Source organism: Microchirus variegatus (assembly GCF_963457635.1).
Source record: "Microchirus variegatus genome assembly, chromosome: 12".
NCBI classification, from domain to species: domain Eukaryota; kingdom Metazoa; phylum Chordata; class Actinopteri; order Pleuronectiformes; family Soleidae; genus Microchirus; species Microchirus variegatus.
In genome coordinates, this window is record NC_139813.1 from 22,253,537 (window position 1) to 22,275,811 (window position 22,275).

General features: G+C 39.9%; 1 protein-coding gene across 1 annotated transcript in view; it reads left to right on the plus strand.

Moving 5' to 3' along the window:
* Positions 1 to 561: 561 nt before the first annotated feature.
* The window catches only part of lama2 (laminin, alpha 2), a gene marked incomplete at its 5' end in the record, with an annotated part of 167,531 nt that continues 145,817 nt past the window's right edge, over positions 562 to 22,275 (plus strand). The window contains one exon of the mRNA XM_083898606.1: positions 562 to 628. Within this exon, the coding sequence (XP_083754732.1) occupies positions 562 to 628 (67 nt within the window). The remainder of the gene's footprint in view (positions 629 to 22,275) is intronic.

Sequence of the window (22,275 nt, forward strand, 5' to 3'; positions counted from 1 at the left end):
AGTAGCAGCGAGTAACAAAGACAGAGGAAATGTTGTGGAGTTAAAGTAAGAGTTGCTAGAAATATAAATCAAAAAGTTAAGTACAGATATGTGGATTTTGTTCTTAAGTACAGTAACTAACTATTCACATTACAATGGACCTTTAATATGTAACATCACATACTGATAATGTGATAAAATCTATCTATCTATGCTAACTAGCATCTATCTATCTATCTATGCTGACTAGCATCCATCTATCTATGCTGACTAGCATCTATTTATCTATGCTAACTAGCATCTATCTATGCTAACTAGCATCTGTCTGTCTGTCTAAGTTATGACCATGGTCACAGGGGATGAAGAAGAAGAGGAGGAGGAAGAGGAGAAGAAAGGGGGAGAAGGAGGAGTATTCTGAGTGAGAGAGGAGGAGAGAGAAAGTTTAGGTCAACTCCTGAGAAACTTTTCCCTCCGACATCAAACTCCACACGCCGCCCGCGCGGAGGACTGAGCGCGCGCGCACACGCACAGCGGGACCTCAACCGAGCAGATTGGGATTGAGATTGAGATTGAGGAGCAGAAATGGAGAAACTCCTGCTCCCGCTTTTCACCGCGATGCTGTGTCAGTGGTGCGGTGCTCAGCAGAGAGGTGAGTGCTCTGAAGAACACGGTATTACACCAGTACACACGCTCCACTACAGACACAGCACTGACACTTCATCAGTTAATGAGCTGCAGCTGTGCGCACATCCATGACAGAGCGGACATTTACACTTGTGCAATGTTACTTTTTTCCTATTCTTAAATTATGTTTGTTTTATAACAAATAAGAAAAAAAAACAGATGGAGTGGTTTCTGTCACGTTTTTGTTGTTGTTTGTGATGCTTTGCGTTGTTAAAATGTTTAAAAAAAAGATTAACATGGATGTCAGTAATCTGAAAATTGACCGTATTCTGAGTAGGAAATTATTAAGGCCAGAGTGCACAATTTCAATTGAAATGACTGTTTTGATGGCTTTCCCATGCCCTAAAACTCACTTCTCAAAGGTCATGTGGAGCCAGGTTTAACATACATGAATGAAAGTTGGTACACGCATTTATTATGTTGGGATGGTCAAAAAAGTCATTGACGACTTTGCTGTAAATCCTCCAGGAAGGTGGCCATCTTGGATTGATCGCCAACTCTGAGCCGATTTTGTCGATTTTGCACCTCGGGTAGCTTATTTGAACGAAATTGTCCGAGTTCACCTTATGTTTACATGACGTGCTATAGAATATTACCTTCCTGCTGTTGTTGACAGTTTGCATAACGTAGTCAAATATACACGTGTCTAAAATCTGACTAAAGTTGAACTCGACCACGTCCAGTGTCTAAGAATTAGTGACATCTAATGGTGAGAATGTGAATGAGTGAAACAATCTCCTCTTCCCCAAGTGTGATTGAGGGATCTACGGTGGCCTTGTTGCATGTTGTTCTTCTGTGTCTGTGTAATATGCTTTTGATTCAAAATGTGAAACATGCGCTTTGTTTGGCTGCTTTGTTTGTTAGATGGCGGCACAAGATGGCCGCCTCTGTAAGACAAGGCCCAGGCCTTAAGTGTAATACGTACATTATAATACGGCGTATTCTGTATTCTTCATCTGTTTTACGTCCGTCTGTTCCCGATCATCCCTGTTTTGCGTCTTTTGCTTTGGTTATGGGTGTTACACAATATTTCCTCTAGGGGGCAGTGCTGAGAGCTAAGATGCAGCTATTGACAAACATGGCGACCAATGGAGAGGTTATTTTATTGTGTTTGATTCAAAATAGCTACAAACACAAGCAGAGTTCGTGGCGGTTGGATGTAAAACCACTAATGTGGAATATTATTGATTGGTGTTATTGATGTTTTCGTTGTTTTCCTGACTGATTGGACTATGGACTCTATACTGCCCCCACAGTTTTTGGTGGTATTGCTTCTTTTCGTCCGTCATCGTACGCTCTCCTGCTACGTGCACAATAATGATGGGCCTGATGGCTTATTTTTAAGTCTATAAACTTCTTTTTTTTGTCTACGTAATTTGAGAGTGACCCTACAGTTTGAAGAGCATAGTCAGATAAAGTCATATACACCTCTCCATAATCTGACTAAAGTTTAATTTTTCTACATTGGGTTAATATTGGAATATCTTCTGAGACAAATGCTCCTCACAGAGGAGGCGGAGGTTATTTTTAGACTCTTTAACCAAATTAAGGGCCTGAACTTGACCACGACTGGAGGTCGACCCCTTTTTGAAGTTGCTGCTTAGCCAACGTGAGATGTGATTACCGTCGTGTGCACTCTCATTTAGTCTAAACTATGTTTACCCATGTGTGTAGGAGGTCTTTCATCCTGTCACTCTACACTGACTGTACACACAATGAGTTTGGGGGTCACCTATACCAATTTAGTTGTGTTTTCCATTAAAAGTCAGACTTTTATTCATCAAAAGAGTTGCAAAATGAATAGAAAATATAGTCAAGACATTGACAAGATTAGAAATAATGATATTTATTCAAAATAATAATTTTTCAGCTGTGCTAACATCATTGCACAAGGGTTTTCAAGGGTTTTCTAATCATCCAATAGCCTTCTAACGCGATTAGCAAACACAATGTACCATTAGAACACTGGAAATGGGCCCTATATACACCTATGTACACCTATGTACATATTCCATTAAAAACCAGACGTTTGCAGCTAGAATAGTATAGAATAGTACTTTTGAACAGTAGTGTAAGTTTGCAATAGAGCCTTTTAAAGTGTGTTGTATTGGCAGTTGTATTTAATAGTTTGTGTGTCCGTGTAACTGTGTATAACCCACAGACCTCACTGTACACACACTTGTGATGGTTCCTAGTGTGAAAACATCACTTTGTCTTTTGTGGTTTAACCCAGAGCGAGTGAGGGTTGCAGTTTTTTGGGGATTAATATTCTTTTCAGCGCATTGAGCAACACAAACAAAATCCATTTAATCCCTCTTGTACTGTTGTGCAGTCAAAAATCAAAGATGGATATCTCAAAAACCCAGACAATTAAAACCACATCAATCTGCAGTCTGGATACCACGAGGGGTACATGAGAAAATGTTGTGTGTGTTTTTTCTTATATTATTCTAGGTCAACCAACCCTTTAAGGATCAAACTGAATCATGAAATGCCGTGCTGCTCTTTAACTTAGTTATTTGTGAGGCTGTGAAAGATTAATTATGAGCTGCTCTGTGTGTGTGTGTGTGTGTGGTGGGGCCATGACACAGTCGGCAGTGAGAAATGAACAACAAAAAGGCCTCGGTGTGGAGACGCCGGGATTGACAGGGGAAACAAAATCAATACGATGCCGAGCAGGGGAGAAAAACACTGAGATGTAAGGCAAGTTGTCCCATTTAGTGAGAAAATGATGTCGGACATTTCTGCAAGATTATATACAAAGAAAGCGCCACGGCTGGGATGATATGCTTTTGTCACAATTCAATCTATGACATAGATACATGGGTGGTGATTTTTGATTTGAAGCATTGTGATTCAATAGTATTGATGATTGTTGTATTATTGTCCTTCTTAAAGCAGAATTGAACCAACAGATTGCATTTAAAATCAATGCACATCACGTCAGTCAGTATGACAGTCAAAAGTGCAACTGCTAATAATAACATACATATTATAATAATAAGGACAAGTAGAAATGTGCCCTTTTTTTAGCTCTGTCTACTAGAGCTGAATGATTTTGAATAACTATCTAATTGCGATTATTTTTGACAGAAATTGCGATATCAGAGGGAATGCTAATGTTTACATAATTATTCTAATTTTCATTTGAATAACATATATTAACCCTTTAACACCTAAGCTTCAAAATGTTTATTTTAAGCATAAAAGGACCAGAAAATGTCCTGGAACAGAAGTGCTTTTGTCCATTTTTCCAGAATAATTGTCAATATCTGGCAGTTAATTACACTTTTCTGTATCTTAATATAGTGTATTAACAATTTAGAATGAAGAAAAACAAAGCTTTATTCAGAAAAAGCACTGTAGTCGTACACAAACACCAGATTTTGCGTATTAAATTTGAAATTTGAAGAGTATAACACAGATTTAAATTACCGTAATAAATTACCGTAATAACTACACGTTGGCTTAGACTTCTCAGCTTTCAGAAACTGTTGGAATTTCCACGCACAAACAGTTGCGTAATGACAGTAATGTAAAATTCGCTTTCACATTTTGGCTCCCACAGAAATATTGCTCCTCTTGCGATTTTAAAAATTGCAGTTGGCCGTATTGGGATTTTGATAAAATGTCGATTAATTCAAAATAAGAATAAAAGAACCCTTAATTGCAGATAACAGTGATAAGCAGAACTTCCAATACTCTCCGACGTAAAATTGGCAACTGCTACTTTTGGCCGTTTGTGTTCATCAAGCTAATAGAAATATAAAAATGACCCTTACGAAGTACAGTAGATTGTTTGTGTGTGTTTGTGTAGAGCCACGGTTTAGCATTTTCAGTTGTTTGGAAGATGAGACAAATCTAGTCCGTGTTTATCCTCTTCAAAAAACATCTCCAGCTACTGTTTAACCCATGGAGTGTTTTAGACCCCTGCAGAGATGGGAGGGTATGGAGGGTATGGGAGGAGGGGTGCAAGAGTGGAAAAAAGTGAAGCAGAAGCAGGGCAGGAGAGGCCATCTGTGTGAGGAACCTCATTACCAGGCGTGTCAACCAGGCGTGCTCTCTATCAGGGGACGGAGCTCACAGAGACATCAGGAGATAATCAGAAAGAGAACAGGAAGAGGAGGAGGAGGAGGAGGAGGGCGGCTGAAATAGAGAGCAAGAAGGTTGAAGAGCTCTTTGGCTTTGGAGGAAACAACCGCAGCAGAGAACGGGTGGATGGAAAAGTTCAGAGGACACGAGAGAGAGGGCGTTTGGATGAAGCGTAGACGAGGGGGAACACACGTGTACAACAGCAACAACATTTACAATTCTGTGTGGGAGATAAATGGACACACACATTTGGAACTGATTCATAAACTGGGGTTTTGCGTTGACAGCAATTAGCCGAGCAATCGATTGGTCAATCAACAGAGAAAATTACAATTTTGATCAAGGAAACAACAGTGTTTTTTAATACGAGCAATGAGACGCCACGTTAAAGAATGATTCTCCCCGCTTTTGTTTGATTTTCTTCACATTTATCTTCACTTTTGTGTCTTTTTAATTGCTTTAACTGATACCTAAATCATAGTAGAGTGTGCGTATCATAGATCTCTTTTAGATTGGTTAGACTCGTCCGGTCTCCTCTGTGAAGTCAATCAGGAAGTAGGAATATATTGAATAACCAGCAGGGGGTGAACTCTGCTGGTTGCAGAAAGAAGAACTCACTTTGAATAAAAGCCCAATTTAAGGGGGAAATTAGCTGCTTCTCGATCGATTTATTACGTCGATAAACATTTTCCTATGGCGTTAATGGCCTTTCTTCACTAGAATGTGATGTCAATTTTTTAACCGATGTAGTAGAGGACAAAGAGCAGCACATTTTGAGTTGGATGAATGAGTGAATTTCAGCTGTAATGTAAAGCAGAGTCATTCTGAGTAAGAGGTTCCACTAGTCTTATTTCTGCTGTATCATCCAGAGACAAAACAAAACATTGTTTTCCTAGCATGAATGATTTTACTTCATGTTTTCATATATATATGTGTATATATATATATATATATATAATCGACAGGATCATTCCTGCAATCTGCGTTCTGAACTGTCACTATGACATATTGGACTCGCCGCAGCCAAGACAAACAACTCTTATGGATAAAAAAGCATCGTAAAATGTCAAGAATGTGCGTTTGCCGCTAGAGGAAATTGGAAAAGTTGCCAAAAGAAGTTGACTTGTTGCAGTCGATGTGTGTGTGTGGGGGTGTGGGTGTGTGTGTGTGTGTGTTAAAGTGAACGACACAAGCCTGATTTGCATGAATAGGTGTGAAGCAGTGAACTCACATGAGACAGCAACAGTGTGGAGTGCGTAGAATCCAGATAAGGGTTTTCTAATCCGGGCTAAGAATCAACAACTTATTTAGCAAATCCATGTGAATTATTCAGAATGTCACCGTCGTACGGCGTCATTAAAAAACGTAAACATCAGGGCGAGAGTGAGAGAACGGATTGATTTCTCCTTTTGATGCTTATTGGACTTCTTCTTCTTCTTCTATATCTTTGCTGAAAACTGTATTGTTTTTAGATCAAAGTAAATGCACTGTGGTGTGAAGTCACCAGAGGTGTCACGGTCAACGCCGTCAGAGAAATCAACATTTTTTTTTACCAGGTGAATTCAATGTCCCAATGTGGGGGAAAAATAATATGTTGATGTCAGTCTGCTATGTTAATGTGAACGCGACCGAGCTTAGCGGAATGGATTTTGATGGAATACACGAGAGGGAAAGGACTTTGTTTTCTCACACTGGGATCCACAGTCAGTGAATATAATCAATGTGTCCTAGAGTGAAAGAGAGAGGAAAGGATGTTAGGAAGGAAGGATAGTGATAAGGGAAAATGGAAGTCATGGAGATGTGAAGGAGGCAGACAGGTTTATTCTGTGGTGTTACAACAGAAGTGCTAGATTTTAAAATTAAAAAGTTAATTTAGAATAACTACAGACACATTTTTATTATTATTTTTCAAAATAAAAGAAGCATCTTAGACTCTCATCACCACTTACTGATATCACAGCCTTCTGATATTGTTTTGCACTAATTTTGACATCATTTAAACTACTAAGCTGATAATAACAACACACTTGTGCTGATGCATTGCTACAGGATAATAACCAAACCATTTTTTAAAAAACATAATGCTCTCCAACTCTGACTCTGTTGAGATGCTGTTCCTGGTGGTTTTCACTTAATTTTATTTACTATAATGTGCTTAGGAAAGTATTTATGTGATATTTAGCATTTTTGGATTGTATCAGATGTATCAAGTTTTATAACTTTCCAATATCCGACCAAGTGATTTTGACCAATATCAAACCAATTCTGATATTGAGTATCATTTCAGTTCTGTCCATAGTAAAAGTACCTGTTACCTACTTTTGGTGTTTTTCCATGATACAGTTCTAGATCAACATCGTATCATACACGACACAATCACACCAACTACACTCTTATAAATAGAGTGTAGTTTCTTCAGGAAAGGGTTTTTCAGAAGCAAATGGTTCCAGGTAGAACCTCAAATGGTTCCAGGTAGAACCCAGCCAGCAGTTGTTTTCGGTGTAACTGACTCATTAGAATCAGTTACTTAAAAAAGTTCTGTACTTCCTGCATGACCAGAGCACAGACTCACGATCGCCAGCATTCAGAAGTTCTGTCAATAAATACACTAGACTCTTGTTATATATTGAGATTTAAGACATATCCTTTGATAAATGGTGGAGATGTTAACACATGTTTTCAGGGATGTTAAAGTCTTTTTAGCTGATCTACAATACGGCATAGCTCGCTTGGAACCTCCCCAGAGCAGGTACTAAAAACAGTACCAGGTACAAGGTGCTATCGCTAATGGAAAAGCAAAAAAGTTGAGTTGGGCTAGAACTGTATAATGGAAAATCGCCGTTTTGATTCTTATTTTTTTTTATTATTATTATCATTGAACCATTTTGTATCACAAAATTCTGAGCACTTCTTCATCACAATCTCCCCTATACCCAAGGATTCTTTTTGATTTAATCAAGCTAGCATATTTGACAACCTGGAAATGAGATTATCATAATTGTCCGTGCATGTTGTTCTTGTCGTTCACCTCAGTTTGCAACGTGATCAGTAGTTTGTCCACTCATTTGAAGTCTTGCGGTTCCTCTTGTCTTTCTTCCGTCTCCGTGTCAGAAAGAGTTTGCTCCTGTTGCGAACAAATGTCTTACCCAAATACCCGATCGCCGTGCTGATGTAAGAACAAGAGCGTGTAGATGTGTAATAAATCTCTAAATCTGCGTTAAGTGTGTATATAAAGGAGAAGTGAAGTGCGCTACCTGATTAAATGATAAAAGTGAACATCTAATCCTTCATCATTGATTTGGCCAAGAGTCCGTCTTGTTGCTGCGCGCGTGTGTGATGTGATGTTTAACATTCAACCTGGTGCACGGCGTCCGCGTCTCTGCTTGTGTTCAGTAAATTTCATTTATTTTTGTCAGATTTAATATATGAGATTGGGCTCATTCATGTTTTATATGCCTGGTATTATGCTTGTGTGTCACATTGTGTTTGTGGAGTTGTCATTTAAGGTTTTAAAGGTTTTAATCAAGGACGTTGTGTCAAAACATAGATCACATGGACACCAACAGGTGCGTGTGTGTGTGTGTGTGCGCTGCGGAGGAATCCTGCGGGAGCTAAATTTAACCAGGTGCTAAGTTGAAAAGGTGCCGTATCCTTGCCGTCAATGAGAAAGGCAGAGGAAGGTGAAGAAGGGACAGGCTTGAGCGACTCTGACATTTTCTGAATTTCACTTGGTTAATTTTCTCCTTGACTCTTGTCAGAGTGTGAGGGCAAAAGTAGGTCAGCGCGCTCGCTCGCTCGCGGCTAAATGCTACCTGCTGATTTACAAAAATGTAAAGTGTGCACTGACGTTTTCTCACTCGCTACGTTTCCATGCACAGCTAAGTTGAGCTTTGGGTTTAGCTTGGCTTGACACTTGTGCCGAATCCATCTAGTGATTCTCGGTCTCAGACTCCGATATACTAGGTGGCGATATGCTTTCTTTCGACTTAGCTAGCAGTTTTAGGTTTAGCTAGTAGTGTCGCTATAATATAGACACTCTTTCAAATAAGTGACTAGTGACAACTCTCGCAACTTTTTCTTGTGCTATTGGAGACTTTTGGAGACTCTTAGAGATGTGTGAAGCCACTGCTGTCTGTAAATGATCCGTAAATGTACATCTTTTTTGATTTTGTTTTTGGCTAATGTCAACATATTGAATTAAGGTAAATGAAGTAAGAATTGCGAAAAGATGTAAACTGTTGTATATAGGAAGACGTGACTTTATTATGCATCACAATTAAGATATGAGATCTTGTGACTTGATGTTTAGACTTCTTGATTATAATAAGCGTGTATAAGATATTTTTGTTCCCATTTTAAAATGATGCACTTGGTTGTTTCTTACAAAATATAGAAACCTAAAGTAACTGCAGTTTTCTGGGTTCTTTTTAAAAGGTATTTTCAGATTTTTCCCAAAGTCCCATGCCTGCTATGAACAGCGAGTCTATTATGAGATTGATTTTGCAGCTGCTAAAGCCCATAAAGTCAGTTTTACATAAATATTATTTTTTGTTGTTCCAGTTTTAATATAAGAATACACCTAACTGGAGAAAATAGTGACATTTATTTACTGGTAATTATACAAACGCATCTAAGCCTGCTCACTCTGCTAAATATGGTAACAATACGTGAATATTCACGACGTAAACATGTTTCATGACACACCGTGTGTTCTGACACGTGTCTGAAAATACTTAAAATACGCGATTCACTTTTGTTTGTTAGCGCACACTGACAGTGTTATCATGCTAATATTTTGACTTGTGCTTTTTCCTCCCCCCCGTGGGGGCTTTGCTGCCTCCTACAAAGCAACATCTCCCACTGAACAAAATCTAGGTCTGTGCATGTGTGTGTGTGTGCGTGCGTGTGCACGCCCATGAGTGTGAGTGTTTCCTGGCTGTTTTGTTGTCAGAACAGCATTGATAATGCTGAGGAGAAAATCAATAGTTAATTCTACCAGGGACACAATAGCAGCTCTGCCCTGCTCCATTCTTCTGTGGACTTAGACACTGAAAGAAACGGGCCATGAGTTGATAAATTGGTAATTGTGTGTACGTGTGTGTGTGTGTGTGTGTGTCTGAGAGAGTTCATACAGGTTGCGTATGCGCGTTTGCACCAGCTCCTGCACACACAGACGATTTACAGCACATAAAAAGAAATAAACAAGGCTGTGATATGGATTTTGTAGCAAAGGACATCAAAATTATTTAATAGGTTGCCCCTGACAGCAAACCTTTTGTTTTAATTGGTTACATTCAGGCTCAATAATGATCACACGGGTTTGAAAATTGAACGACACGAGAAACAATAGGAAGTAATTCACCTAAATTTGTATTATTAAGCAAACATTTGAATTGAATCTTGTTTTATAATGTTTGCCAGTTCACTTTCTGATAACTGAGTGGACAGAATGATAGACTATTGATCCCCAAAACTGTAAAATCTATTTGTTGTGAACAGTTTTATTTAAGCACTGTATAATTTCATTGTAATATACACCAGTGATTCCCAAACTGGGGTACTTAGAAACAAATAAAGCAGAAGAAAACTAAAATATAACAAAGCAAACATGATTTGCAAACAGCCTGATTACATATAGAAACTAGTATAGTAGATGCTGGTTGTATTTAAATAGATATTTTTGGTGAGAAATAATTGACTTTGAGAGATTTCAGTTGGTGAGTGCTGTGTATACAGATGTGTAGGAGTAGGGAGAACATGGCTGGAGGTCAAATGTCTGAAGTTTGGGAACCACTGCTATACACTAAGGTGATTTTTTTCAATATTTTTATTTTATAAACTTGTGTCTTATAAAGTTGAGTAACTTCCTCCCTGCAAAAGTCAGTATTTACCATGTTTTTTTAAGGAGTTGAACATTCGGTGCTAGTCTAAAAGTCACTCCAGGTGAATCAGTATTCTTATCTCTCTCCCTAATATTTTGGTCGATGGGGAATATAAGTTCAACGTGGGAATTCACATTTATGGCCTTGTGGCTGAAACTCTGCAGGCTTTGACATAAAGACATACAGCTGCTCAAACAGAGGCTACTGACCCTTACACACACTCACACAAACACACACACACACTCACACACATCTGCAGCTAAAAAGACTTGGGAGCGACCTCTGTTTCTTCATCTCTCTCTTTTTGTTCCCTCATCTCTGTCCTGCTCTCTGATCTATCAGGGTGCTTATATCTTCCCCAAGGAGCTTCCTGTGGTAACACATGGTGTCAATAATGAGCCCCCTACACACACACACACACACGCACACACACACACACAGTTTCAGACACCTTCCCCTCCTCCGCCACTCATAATCCCTCATCCCTTCTTGCCCACTTATTTCTTTCCTGTCCACTCTTTCTGTCTCTACGTTTATTCCGCAGCTTTTCCAATATGTTGTGGTCATTTTATATTTGTGTGTATATATATATATATTTATATAGTTAACGGCGTCAACGTTAGCGCATGACGCGTTTCCATGACGACTGACCAGAAAAAGACACGTGTGACGTCATGTTTACGTGCCGTGGCACCAGAATCCAGGCACCGTTTACCCGTTAGCTCCGTTAGCGCCGGTTAGCACGCCTACAGTCGAACTAGCGTGGTCTGTTTATTAAATGAAAAGAGCAACGCTACAAATAACCAGCGTACTTGTGTACTGTGTGCCTATGTTTTTAAAGTTTAGCGTTATTTTAGAGATGCTTTTTAACAATCTGGAGTCATGTAAACATGACGTCACGCGCCTCTTTTTTCGCTCAGTCGTCATGGAAACGTGTCATGCGTTAATGTTGACGCTGTAAACCGCCGTGCCCAGGACTAATATATATATATACATATACAGTAGCGCTGGGCACGTTAACAGTGTTACCGGCGTTAACGGCATCAATGGCCTCAATATTAACGCATGACGCGTTTCCATGATGACTGACCGGAAAAAGACGTGACCTCATGTCCAGGCACCGTTTACCAGTTAGCTTAGTTAGCTCCTTTAGCGCCCACAGTTGAACTGTTAGCGCGCCTACAGGCGAACTGTGCCTCTGTTTTTAAGGTTTAGCGTTACTTTAGAGACTCATTTTAGCAATCAGGAGTCACGTAAACATGGCGTCGCGCACATCTTTTTCCCATCAGTCGTCATGCGTTAATGTTGACGGCGTTAATCTAGATATGGATATAGATGTATAATGTATACATTTCTACCAATAAAACCTCCTAAATCTCACACATTGGACCTTTAAAAAACAGTCAGTAGTAGTTTGGGCTCGTTGATAGGATGTGAAATTTGACTCTAACTGTTGGACTTCTAGCACATCTCTGACTCCTTCTTAACCCTGGTCTCCCATCTGTGCCTCCTTGTATGATGATTTCCCCTCATTCTCCCCCTCTTCTCTGTCTCTCTTTCATCTTTCATCCTGTGTCGGAGAAACCCACTGACAGCCCTCTGCAGCCATTGCCGAGCTCAACGTCTGCCCTCTGTTTGTTTGTCTTGCTATACCCCTTCGCCGTTTGGTTCCTGGAGGTCTTATTGTTTTGTTCCAGCTCAAATCACTTCAGTTCAAAAAAAACCCCTGTTTATCCACAGTGAACATACGGAGAGAGCAAGCTGTCTTTTACTGGAGATATGTCTGACACAGGCAGTTCAAAGACAGCCATAAAGCTAGACAGACAACCCACGGCTCTGTTTGGGATTTTTTTAGTTTGTTGTGTTTGGCTTGTGTGATTTTTTCGACTTTGGGAAGTATTTGTCTGTTTGCTGAGTTTTGGTCCGGTTTATTAGGCTCACAATAAATAGTCCTTGTAAGGCAGAAGTGTAGACATGAAGTGCTGGAGTCTGACTCGAGGCATTGAAGTGATTTGAAACTTCTGACAATGATTAGCCACGACTAGACTTGGATACTAAGATTGATCTCTATAAATTCCGGGAAATTTGACTAAATCGTGTTCAGAAAGGTGTGAACCAGGGATTTCCAGTGTCCTTGTTTTCATGTGCTGGAAACTAATGTATATGTTCTGCAGTCAAATGGGCTGTTTTAAATGATTATATTATTTTTAAGCCAATGTATGGATGGTAAATTTCATTGGACATTGACTAGATCAAGTTAGATCAAGACATTTCACTTCTTAACCCGGATGTTTCCTCACTCTTTCACCCTTTACTCGTTGCCTTCTGAGACACAGAACAAACATTCTCACTAAATGTTGCCACAACGGATGAAAGGGAACTTAAACTTCAGAGCGTTGAGTCACAAAACGATCATTAACAAAGACTGACGGAGCCGAGAAGAACACCCAAACACAACGTTATTGGTACAATCATTGATTTCACTGTACAACTTCAACGCTCAATCTGCACTTAATTATTTGATTATGATGTAGCTCTTAAGAAGAAGCTGAAGCGTCTCCTGTGACGTACTCTGTACACATGGCCTGCACATGTTATCATCTGTATACTGTACTTTGTAGTTTTGGGTCGTCACATTTTCTCTCAAAAGCTTATAACTTTTTAGATTATTTCAGAATATTCTCTTGCCAGAAACAACAACAAACCGACAGTTCCAAACTCTGCCGTGGGCTTCTGTGGGCAGAACGTCTGAGCTGTGGTTTCTTGTCAGACTGAGGTTCCTTTTTTAAAGTTGTGTGTAGATTAATACCGTCTGGTTTTAGTGGCTGCTCGAGATGATCAATTACCTCTCCCACGACATCCTTGTTTAACATATGGTCACAACATGGTTTTCTCCCTCTTTCCCTCTCTCTCTGTGTATGTATGTAAGAACACACAAAGACATTGTTGGAAGGTAATCTGACGTGCCAGATGGTTTGACGCACGGAAACCATCTGCAAAGCTTTATTGGAAAGTGTTTCGGAGGAGGGTGGTCGCTTTCAAAACAACAAAAAAATACTTGACACTTGATTGGACCAGTCAGGAGACAGTCAGTAGAGTACTGGTGCCCTTTGCCCTAGCTTCCATCTTGTCACTGTTGTAGTAGATATAGACATAGACGATGTAAATTGGCTCCAACAACTGAAGTTGGGCTGCTAAAACCGGAGCCTGAAGAGATGGATCCAGCAGAGTTTGTGCCATTAAAGCAGCCTAATTAACCTCTCACACTCATGACCTATTGACCGGCCTGGGTCATGGTCCTTCACCCTCATGTTATCATGACCTGTGTGGTCCATGTGACAATGGTTAAGATTGAGAGCGATGTCGACGGATAGGCGTCTTTCATGGTGACATCTTACGGTGTCCTTTACATACCAGAAATAACATACTACTCCTTTCAAACTACTCTCGCCACTCCCTCTCTTCAATTTCCTCCTTCCTCTTCCCTGATTTATGCATTGGTCTAACATGGGTGGAGATGTTCCTCTTCATGAGCATATTAAGCGCCCACTTTCCTCTGGAGTTTGGCTGCAGGCGACCTGGATTTGCTTGAGTTAAGTGGAGGATGTTGCACTTTTTGGCTGGAAGAGGCTTCTTCTAGTTGTGTAGGTGATTCCTATAATCTGCAAGTTTCCTACACTTCCTTGAGGAGTGTGTGCGATATGGACGAAAAAAAGAATATCTTAAATTCAATTAAAATTGTCACTTTAAATGTTTATGTCGGTATTTGTTGCTTACAGACAATGTTTCAGGAAAACAACTCTTCTTAGCACTCAAGTAAAATGTCAAAGAATTCAATTCAATTGTATTTGTAAAGTACCAAACAACAACATATTGTGCATTATCTCGAGGTTCAGTTTTGAATAAGTTATGACACGTTTTTATGCGCGCTAGCATAGATTGTTGATAAAAATCTATTTAAATGATACTTACATATAAAGAAGAACATGGAACTCTGAGTAACTAGAAGGTAAATCATACACGCAAGAGCAAATAATACAACACTTTCAAATACTTATATTTGCAGGGTCTGATAGCTCCATGTTTTCACGCTATTAGCATAAACACACGCAAGCTAACCTGTGTGGCAGCGAGGTGGCTAGCGAGGTAGCAAGGTCATGTGGTCGTAACGCGTATTCTTAGACCACAAAAACCATAGGATTATCTTTTCTTAAAGCGTTTAAACACTTATGTCGTCATACTTATGGATAGTATGATCTATTTCTGCCAAAAAAAACCTCCATAAATGTTACAGGCAGTATCTTTAACATTAAAATAACTGTCTAAGTCCTTCTGCAATAAAATTATTTCCAACATAAGCAGCAATCACTGCTGCAGTTAAACAGAAAACTGAATAAAATGCCTTTTTATTGACACAGAGTCGTACCGTTTGACCCAAAACCAGTGAAATGTTGACAGGAAAAAAAGCACTTTTCAATCAAAATGCAAGGAAGTGGTCAACCTATACTTGGTTACCATAGTGCCTTCTAACTCCATGATTGTCATTTCTGGCTTTACTGACGGATCTGTATGCAGCGCACACATAGTCTTAGCAGCAGAGCTCCGAGATGGAAACACACACACACACACGTGTGTGTACACACACACACACACACACGGAGAAAGAGGTGGCAAACAGAAAGGCCATTATTTTCGGGCCGAATGTTTGTGTGATTGAGCTGATAAAGCATCAGAGGAATAAGAGTCTATTAGACTGGCCTGGTTAGCCATGGATTTAACATTTACACACACACACACACACACACACACACACACACACACACACACACACACACACACACACACACACACACACACCTCACTCTATGTGTGTGTGTGTGTGACAAAGAAGCAAACTAACACAGGCAGAACAAGAATGAAGGAGAGAAAAAGAGTGCATGTGTTGTGTACATACATTTTAGCTTTTCCATTATTCCAGTTTCTCATCGTGTGTGTGTGTGTGTGTGTGTGTGTGTGTGTGTGTGTGTGTGTGTGTGTGTGTGTGTGTGTGTGTGTGTGTGTGTGTGTGTGTGTGTGTGTGTGTGTGTGTGTGTGTGTGTACGGAGAAGCGGGGGAGATATTCTGTATGTAATTTCACATTTCCATTATATTTTTTTGTATTTCCATTATTCTGGTCCAAGGCAAACTCACAGAGGCTAATGCAGAGCAAATGTTCACATCTGACATGAGATGAATTATATGTAAAATGGCGGTCTGTGTGTGTGTGTGTGTGTGTTGTTCTCGTGGGTGTATTCATGTTTGGATGTGGACCACGGAGCCTTTTCTGCAGCGCTGCCTTAATATACAAGCGACACGTGGGAATTTTGGGCTGCTGCTCTGTGATTGGTCGAGGCTGGGACGCCGTGAAACACTCTCACTCGCTCGTCTTCTGCCGCGTTAGCCGCCACACGGGGGGGTCACGTGGGGATGCCGGTGACATAGGGCGAAAGGCAGGGACCTACAGTCAATTCAGAGTGCCTAATTTGCCTCTAATCTGCATTGTTTTGGACTGTGGGAGGAAACCCACGTGCACACATTGTTATGAAGCTTGGGCAAATGGCCATTGTGATCTTGTTTATGGTGTCCCACTGGCTTCTTGTACACTCCTAGAAATAAGGGTCCTTCTACAGGGGCTGAAGTTCTACCTGGAACCATTTGCTTCTGAAAAACCCTTTCCCAAAGCAAGGGTTTTTCAAGGGTTCTTGGTAACACTAATGGTTCCAGTAAGAACCATTTTGACCCAGAGAACCCTTTAAAACCCCTTTCCTGAATAGACCTGGAGCCAAAAAGAGGGTTCTCCTATGAGGACAAGCCGAAGAACCTTATATGGTTCTACTTAGCAAGCCAAACTTTTTTTAGCAAACCAAAAAAGAGAATTCCACCAACAAAAATTTAACACTATCTTGGCCATGTGACCTCCCGTGACCTCCCTCTACCCTCATGTGGAGGACAAAGTGTCTGAATCCACTCCATATTTGCTCTTGAAGGTTCCTCAAATCAGGAACAAATGTAATACTTTGTCAAACAATAAGCCGCAGGTTCTGTATGCTAGAAAGTTTCAAGACTCTCAAGACGAAGAAAAAAAACACAAAAAAAACAAAACACAAACATTTGTCCATCAAACCATCAAATCCTCGTTTCCAATATCTGCGAGACTTGTACTTTGCTTCTTCTTGCTGACCTTGTTTGGCCTCGCAGAAGAAGCCGACCTAAGCATTGAGCTGAGCCCGAGGCTTGTTCTGACAGTGGGTGGGAGGTGGGTGGTCCGTCAGCACATTTATTCCTCGAGGAGCCCACTGCTGTCTTGGAGCAACTCAACCGGCTCATTGTCCTCTGCCTGTTTGGACCCCGCAAACAAAGACTTGTGTTAGTTTTTTTTTTTTTTTTACTTGTGAGGGTCTTTGTCTCGCTAAGACTCTGTTGTTTTGTTGTGTTTGTTTGTTTGTTTTTTAATTCACCGAATGGTTTTAGCTTCTACTGTGGCTACTGTAGCATCCTTGTACAGGACTGGGTTAGAGTCTATAAAGTCATAATTTGTATTTTAAATTGTGTATTTAGCAAATCACAAAGGCTGCAGTTTATTTCCCCTTTTTTTGCATTCTCTCTTCTTGCCAATTAAAGGGAAACAAATGATTTCTTTAAGTTCTCATCAGTGACTCATAGAGTTAATGCTCCATCATTATTTTTCTGGTTTCTTTGCTCCATATAACACTGATCTACATTTTCGGACATTTTCAGGACTAATCTACAGATTAGTCGATTATGAAAATAATCATTAGTTGCAGCCCTACCTTTGAGTGCAAGGTCTTATCTTTTAATTTTTCTGATCGCACAAACCGTTGCATAGTTACGGTAATGTAAAGAACGCTTGCCCAAATGTATCTCCCACGACGCGCTTGGTGTTAAAGGTCTAATCTTATGAACTTTAAAATAAATCAAAGCCAAATTAGACAATTGTTTAAATTGAATTACGATGTCATATTAGCTTTATGACTTAAAGACAACATCCATAGTTGTCGTTACATTCCCACGCTTCCCTCTCGTGTGTTTCCTGTGTAATCAGATTAGGTAAATAAATATAAATAATGTCTGTCTTTAATGTTTGTCATAAATCTGTTTCAAACACGGAGCTAATTCCTCCGTCTGTGTGACGTCACATTCAAGAGAAGTAAACAGTGGAACCCTGGTGGAGCTCATTTGCAGGTGGCCTACATAAACTTATTGGCCGCCTCCTTTTCGTAACCGAACGGCTAAGGACGCTGTAGACAAAATGCATCATGGGAAATCTCGAAAAGGTGCCAAAGGCAATAAAAATGATTAGGGAGCTGTAATCTCACTTTAATTGTAATCTAACAGCATAAACAGGCTGCAGGCTGCGAGGTCCGTCTCTGAAGTATATGCATATTTCATCAGGTTGTTGCTAAATATATAAATATGTGCCGCTGAGCTTGTTTAATTTTGTGCATTTTGCATCAGTGACACCCACATAACAGGTACGATATATAATGGACGTGTTAACTTGTTATTATAGGAACAACACACGAGTGTCCTTTGAGTGTTATTCAAAGTCTTTACATTATTGACTTAAGGCTGTGATATTTCCTCTTGTCACTCACTTAATTCAGAAGAAAATGAATGAAATGCAAAATGAAGTCACTAAAAATCAAGCAGAAATCCCCCAGCTGCTAATACTGCAAAAACACACACTCTTTAAATCGTCTCGTTGTGTTTGCCCTGCGATGGACTGATCCAGACCAGGGGTTGTCTAGGATTTGCTGCTCCCCACAACCCTCATGTTGAACCCTCACATTTACAAATACATGAAGTAGTTCAAGTTCAGTTCATTTTTTCCAGTTCTTTCACACTTTTTTTTTTTTGCTCAAAACCTGTAATTTCTTCTTCTTCAGTAAAACCACTTCAAACAAACTGGCTTCAGCAGCAGCAGCAGCAGTAGAGTAGTAGAATTTTAAATCACCTTTAAAGACCCACTTCTTCTCCTTGGCCTTCACTTTCATAATGAGAATACTCAACCAAAGACACTTCTACTTAGATTTTGCACATTTTATTATTTTGCTATTTACTATTATTTTTATACCTGTGTCTTTTACTTTGTAAATCAGTTGTTTTTGCTTGTGCTCCAGCAATGAAATTGACTTGACCTGACCCTTGACCTTTGACCTTGTCGTTTATGAAAACATGACACGCTGTTAGTTCTGTGATTTCCAAGAGGGAAAACCTTGTGTTTTCAAATCAGAATTGTGTGTATTATAATGAGAAGTCCATGTTGGGATTTTTTTTTATTCCCTAGTCTTTCCTTGCTTTTATATAATGCTGAGGCAGCAGGCCTGTGTGTGTGTGTGTGTGTACGACTGGCCCACAGCACTAGCTGTTGATGCATGGAGGAATCGGGCTCCAATAATGAGCGGAATCAGCCTTTAACATGGTAATGTGTCATTTAGGGCCTATCCATTTAGCTAATGACTTGCTTCCTTTTGAAACCTATTAGCGGTAATGGTAAATAGCAGCTCCACTTTCAGCTCACATGTGATCTATTCGGTTTTCCCTCCTCCTCCTCCTCCTCGGTTTGTTTTACCCTCTTCTCTGCTTTTCTCCTCAAGTGCTTCCCTGCCCTCTTTTTTTTTTAATCGCACTCCCATCTCTTGACTCATCACGCCTTCTTCTTCTTCTTCAATTTATGCTTCATCGCAGCTATTTTAATTATCACTCAATCTGCCGATTGTCTCCTTGATAGATGGACTAATTGTTGTGATAGACAAACACAGACACTCGTACCTTACCGCAGTCTAAAGGAGACACTGTGAGATGTCTTTTTGACGACTTTAGTCTCCTCTCTCCGTCTTCTGCTTCCTGCTCATTCACTTGATCTTGCTTTTTGGACATTTAAGTGTAATTGAATGGTTTGATTGATTGAAAACACATAATGTTTGGTATTTTGCATAAAAAAGAAAGGTTTTTTGCCATTATCTAATCATCAAAACGAGTAGGGATAGCTATATACACCACTTTTATCTGATTCGACACTGATACTGTAAAGTCATCTTTTAAACTAGAGCTGCAACTAACGATTATTTTCATAATCAACTAATCGTTTGGTCCGTAAAATATCAGAAAATGCTAACAAATTGTCCACAAACCAAAATGATTCAGTTTTAATGATTTCTTTTTAATCTAAACAGAAAATATTAAAATTTAAGAAGCTAAAACAATCAGAAATCTTGTTTTAATCATGAAAAAAGCTTCAAACCGATTCATCGATGATCAAAATGGTAATTTTTGCTGACTCATCTAGGGCTGCGGTGTTTCAGCTTCTTAAATGTGAATATTATCTGTTTATTTTTGCTCCATTTAACAAAGAAATCATTCAAACTGGATAATTTTTGGTTTGTGGACAAAATAAAACATGTACTACTGATAGTAAGAAGTAGGATATCCCACAATATGACTCAATTAAAATGATGTTTGTGGTTTTTATTTACTTCTATGTCTGTGCTAAGTGAAGCATTTAAGTGATTTATGTGAGGTTCTTGTAGGCGATTTTTATGTATTTGTTTCTTCCAAATCAGATCCAGTGATTGCGACGATACCAAGTCAACTTGCTTCTTCGTCTTCATCTCCTTTTCTTTCCCGCGTTTGAAAGTCTATAGTCTCTCTCCTCTCCTCCCCACAGGGGCTCATTCATAACATGTACCCATTACCCACCAAGCTATTAGGTTTGCTAACAGTGAGATCCATTGGGTGAAAATCAATGTCTATCTAGGGAGCAGTTTGTCTGTAGCACCGCAGTAATGAATGCTATAGTCGCACACACACACACACACTCATACACACACACACCAGGTATGCAGACTCCCTGAGCATGTGAGCGCGGCTGTAATGGATAATTTTGTCAACCTGTGCGTCTAAACTTCAGTAAGAACGAGCGCTGTAGCCTCCCTATTTGTTCTCATCAAATTAGAATAACTTGGTTAGCTTAGTAACTTAGCTATCATTAAGAGTAAAAGGCTGGATATGTCCATAAAGCACAATAGACCTCACACATACACTCTTACACACACACATAAACTCCCAGAGTAATGGATTCTATATCACCAAACACAAATTTCAGCTACGCCCAATCTAACCCTGAACATTTCCCATAGCAAAGCAGTTAGCGGTAGCTGCAGGGCCAGCTAATAGTCATCAGCGCTGAGTCAGCAACCTGTAGTTCAGCTCTAGCAAATTCAATTGCCGTCGTTTAATGTTGTGTGCAATAACCTTTTTAAACGCCGTCGAGTCACATTTTCTCTTTTACTCTTAGACGGATCCGGGATTAACTGGCTCGGATGTGTTTCATATGCAAAGAGGAAAAAAAAGAGACTCCGGTTCCAGTTTTTTAAAGAAAAGATGGAGAAAACATATGTGTGTTTTGTGTTGTATGAAGTGGTTGCTGCTGTATTTTAGTGTTGGCTGCTGCTCTGTGAGCTTCATTCAGTTCACTTTCTCTGCCTCTTGTTGTTCTTCTGTTGAGGACACGGTACAGAAGGTGTCACTCCTCGTGTCATTACCCGCTGCACGCTTTGCAGACATCGCATGAAACGGCATCACTTATGTCTCTGAAATATTAAAACCCACGGCCATTTAAATCAAAACAGACAACATTAAACTCCCCCGGTGAACGCTCTGGCGTCGTCTGACCTGGCTGTGAAAGGCCAATGGAATAATAAGCGAAAGTTCTTTTTTTGTTTGTTTGAGGATCGATATGTTTTCATGGCGTCAAGAGACATTTATGTGGACCCAGACGTCGGGTGGACAGTACGTCAATCAGTCAAACTTTATTTTTTTATTATTTTTTTGTTTATAGCACCTCTCGCACAGTTTAGCAACAACTCCAGGAGATTTATGGATAACTGCAGCGCTGATAAGACAAAATGTCAACAGTAAAACAATCAGGGAGACAACAGCCACACCAGAAGATGTTGAGAAATAAAGAATAGGTTAGAAGAAAATCTATTTTTTAACAACACAGGTTATCACCAGGGAACACAGGGTGGTCTGATGGTCAGCATAGTTGCCTCACAACAAGAGGGTAACTTGTTTGAATCCTGCTTAGACCAAGGAGGTCAAAAAAGGAGTGTGGAGTTTTCTCCTCATGCGTGGTTGTGTTTTTCTTGGTATTCTGGCTTCTTCCCACATAACAAAGACATTCAGATTGGGCGTAAGTAAACTGGCCATCTGTGTGAATGTGAGTGTAAATGGTTATTTGTCCCTGTTTGGCCTATTTTACACTAAAATGAATGGGGATACGTGGGATTTGTGAGCTCAGATGAACCCTCAAACAAATGTTTTGTCACTGGGTGGGAACTCAACAGCTTGGATCACAATCAGTGCGTTTACACACATGTTAAAAGTCCAATTTTAGTCGGACTAAGATCGAGCCAGTCTTAATCGGATTTACATACCTGGATATTGCGATTCATAGTCTGATTACTCTTGCCTGTGTACGCTTAGTCGGACTGGAGTCGGGCTTGACGTTCTGCGCATGCAACAAAATGTCCTCCACGGTCTTTGACCCGGAAGTAGAAGGAGACGACGTATGGAC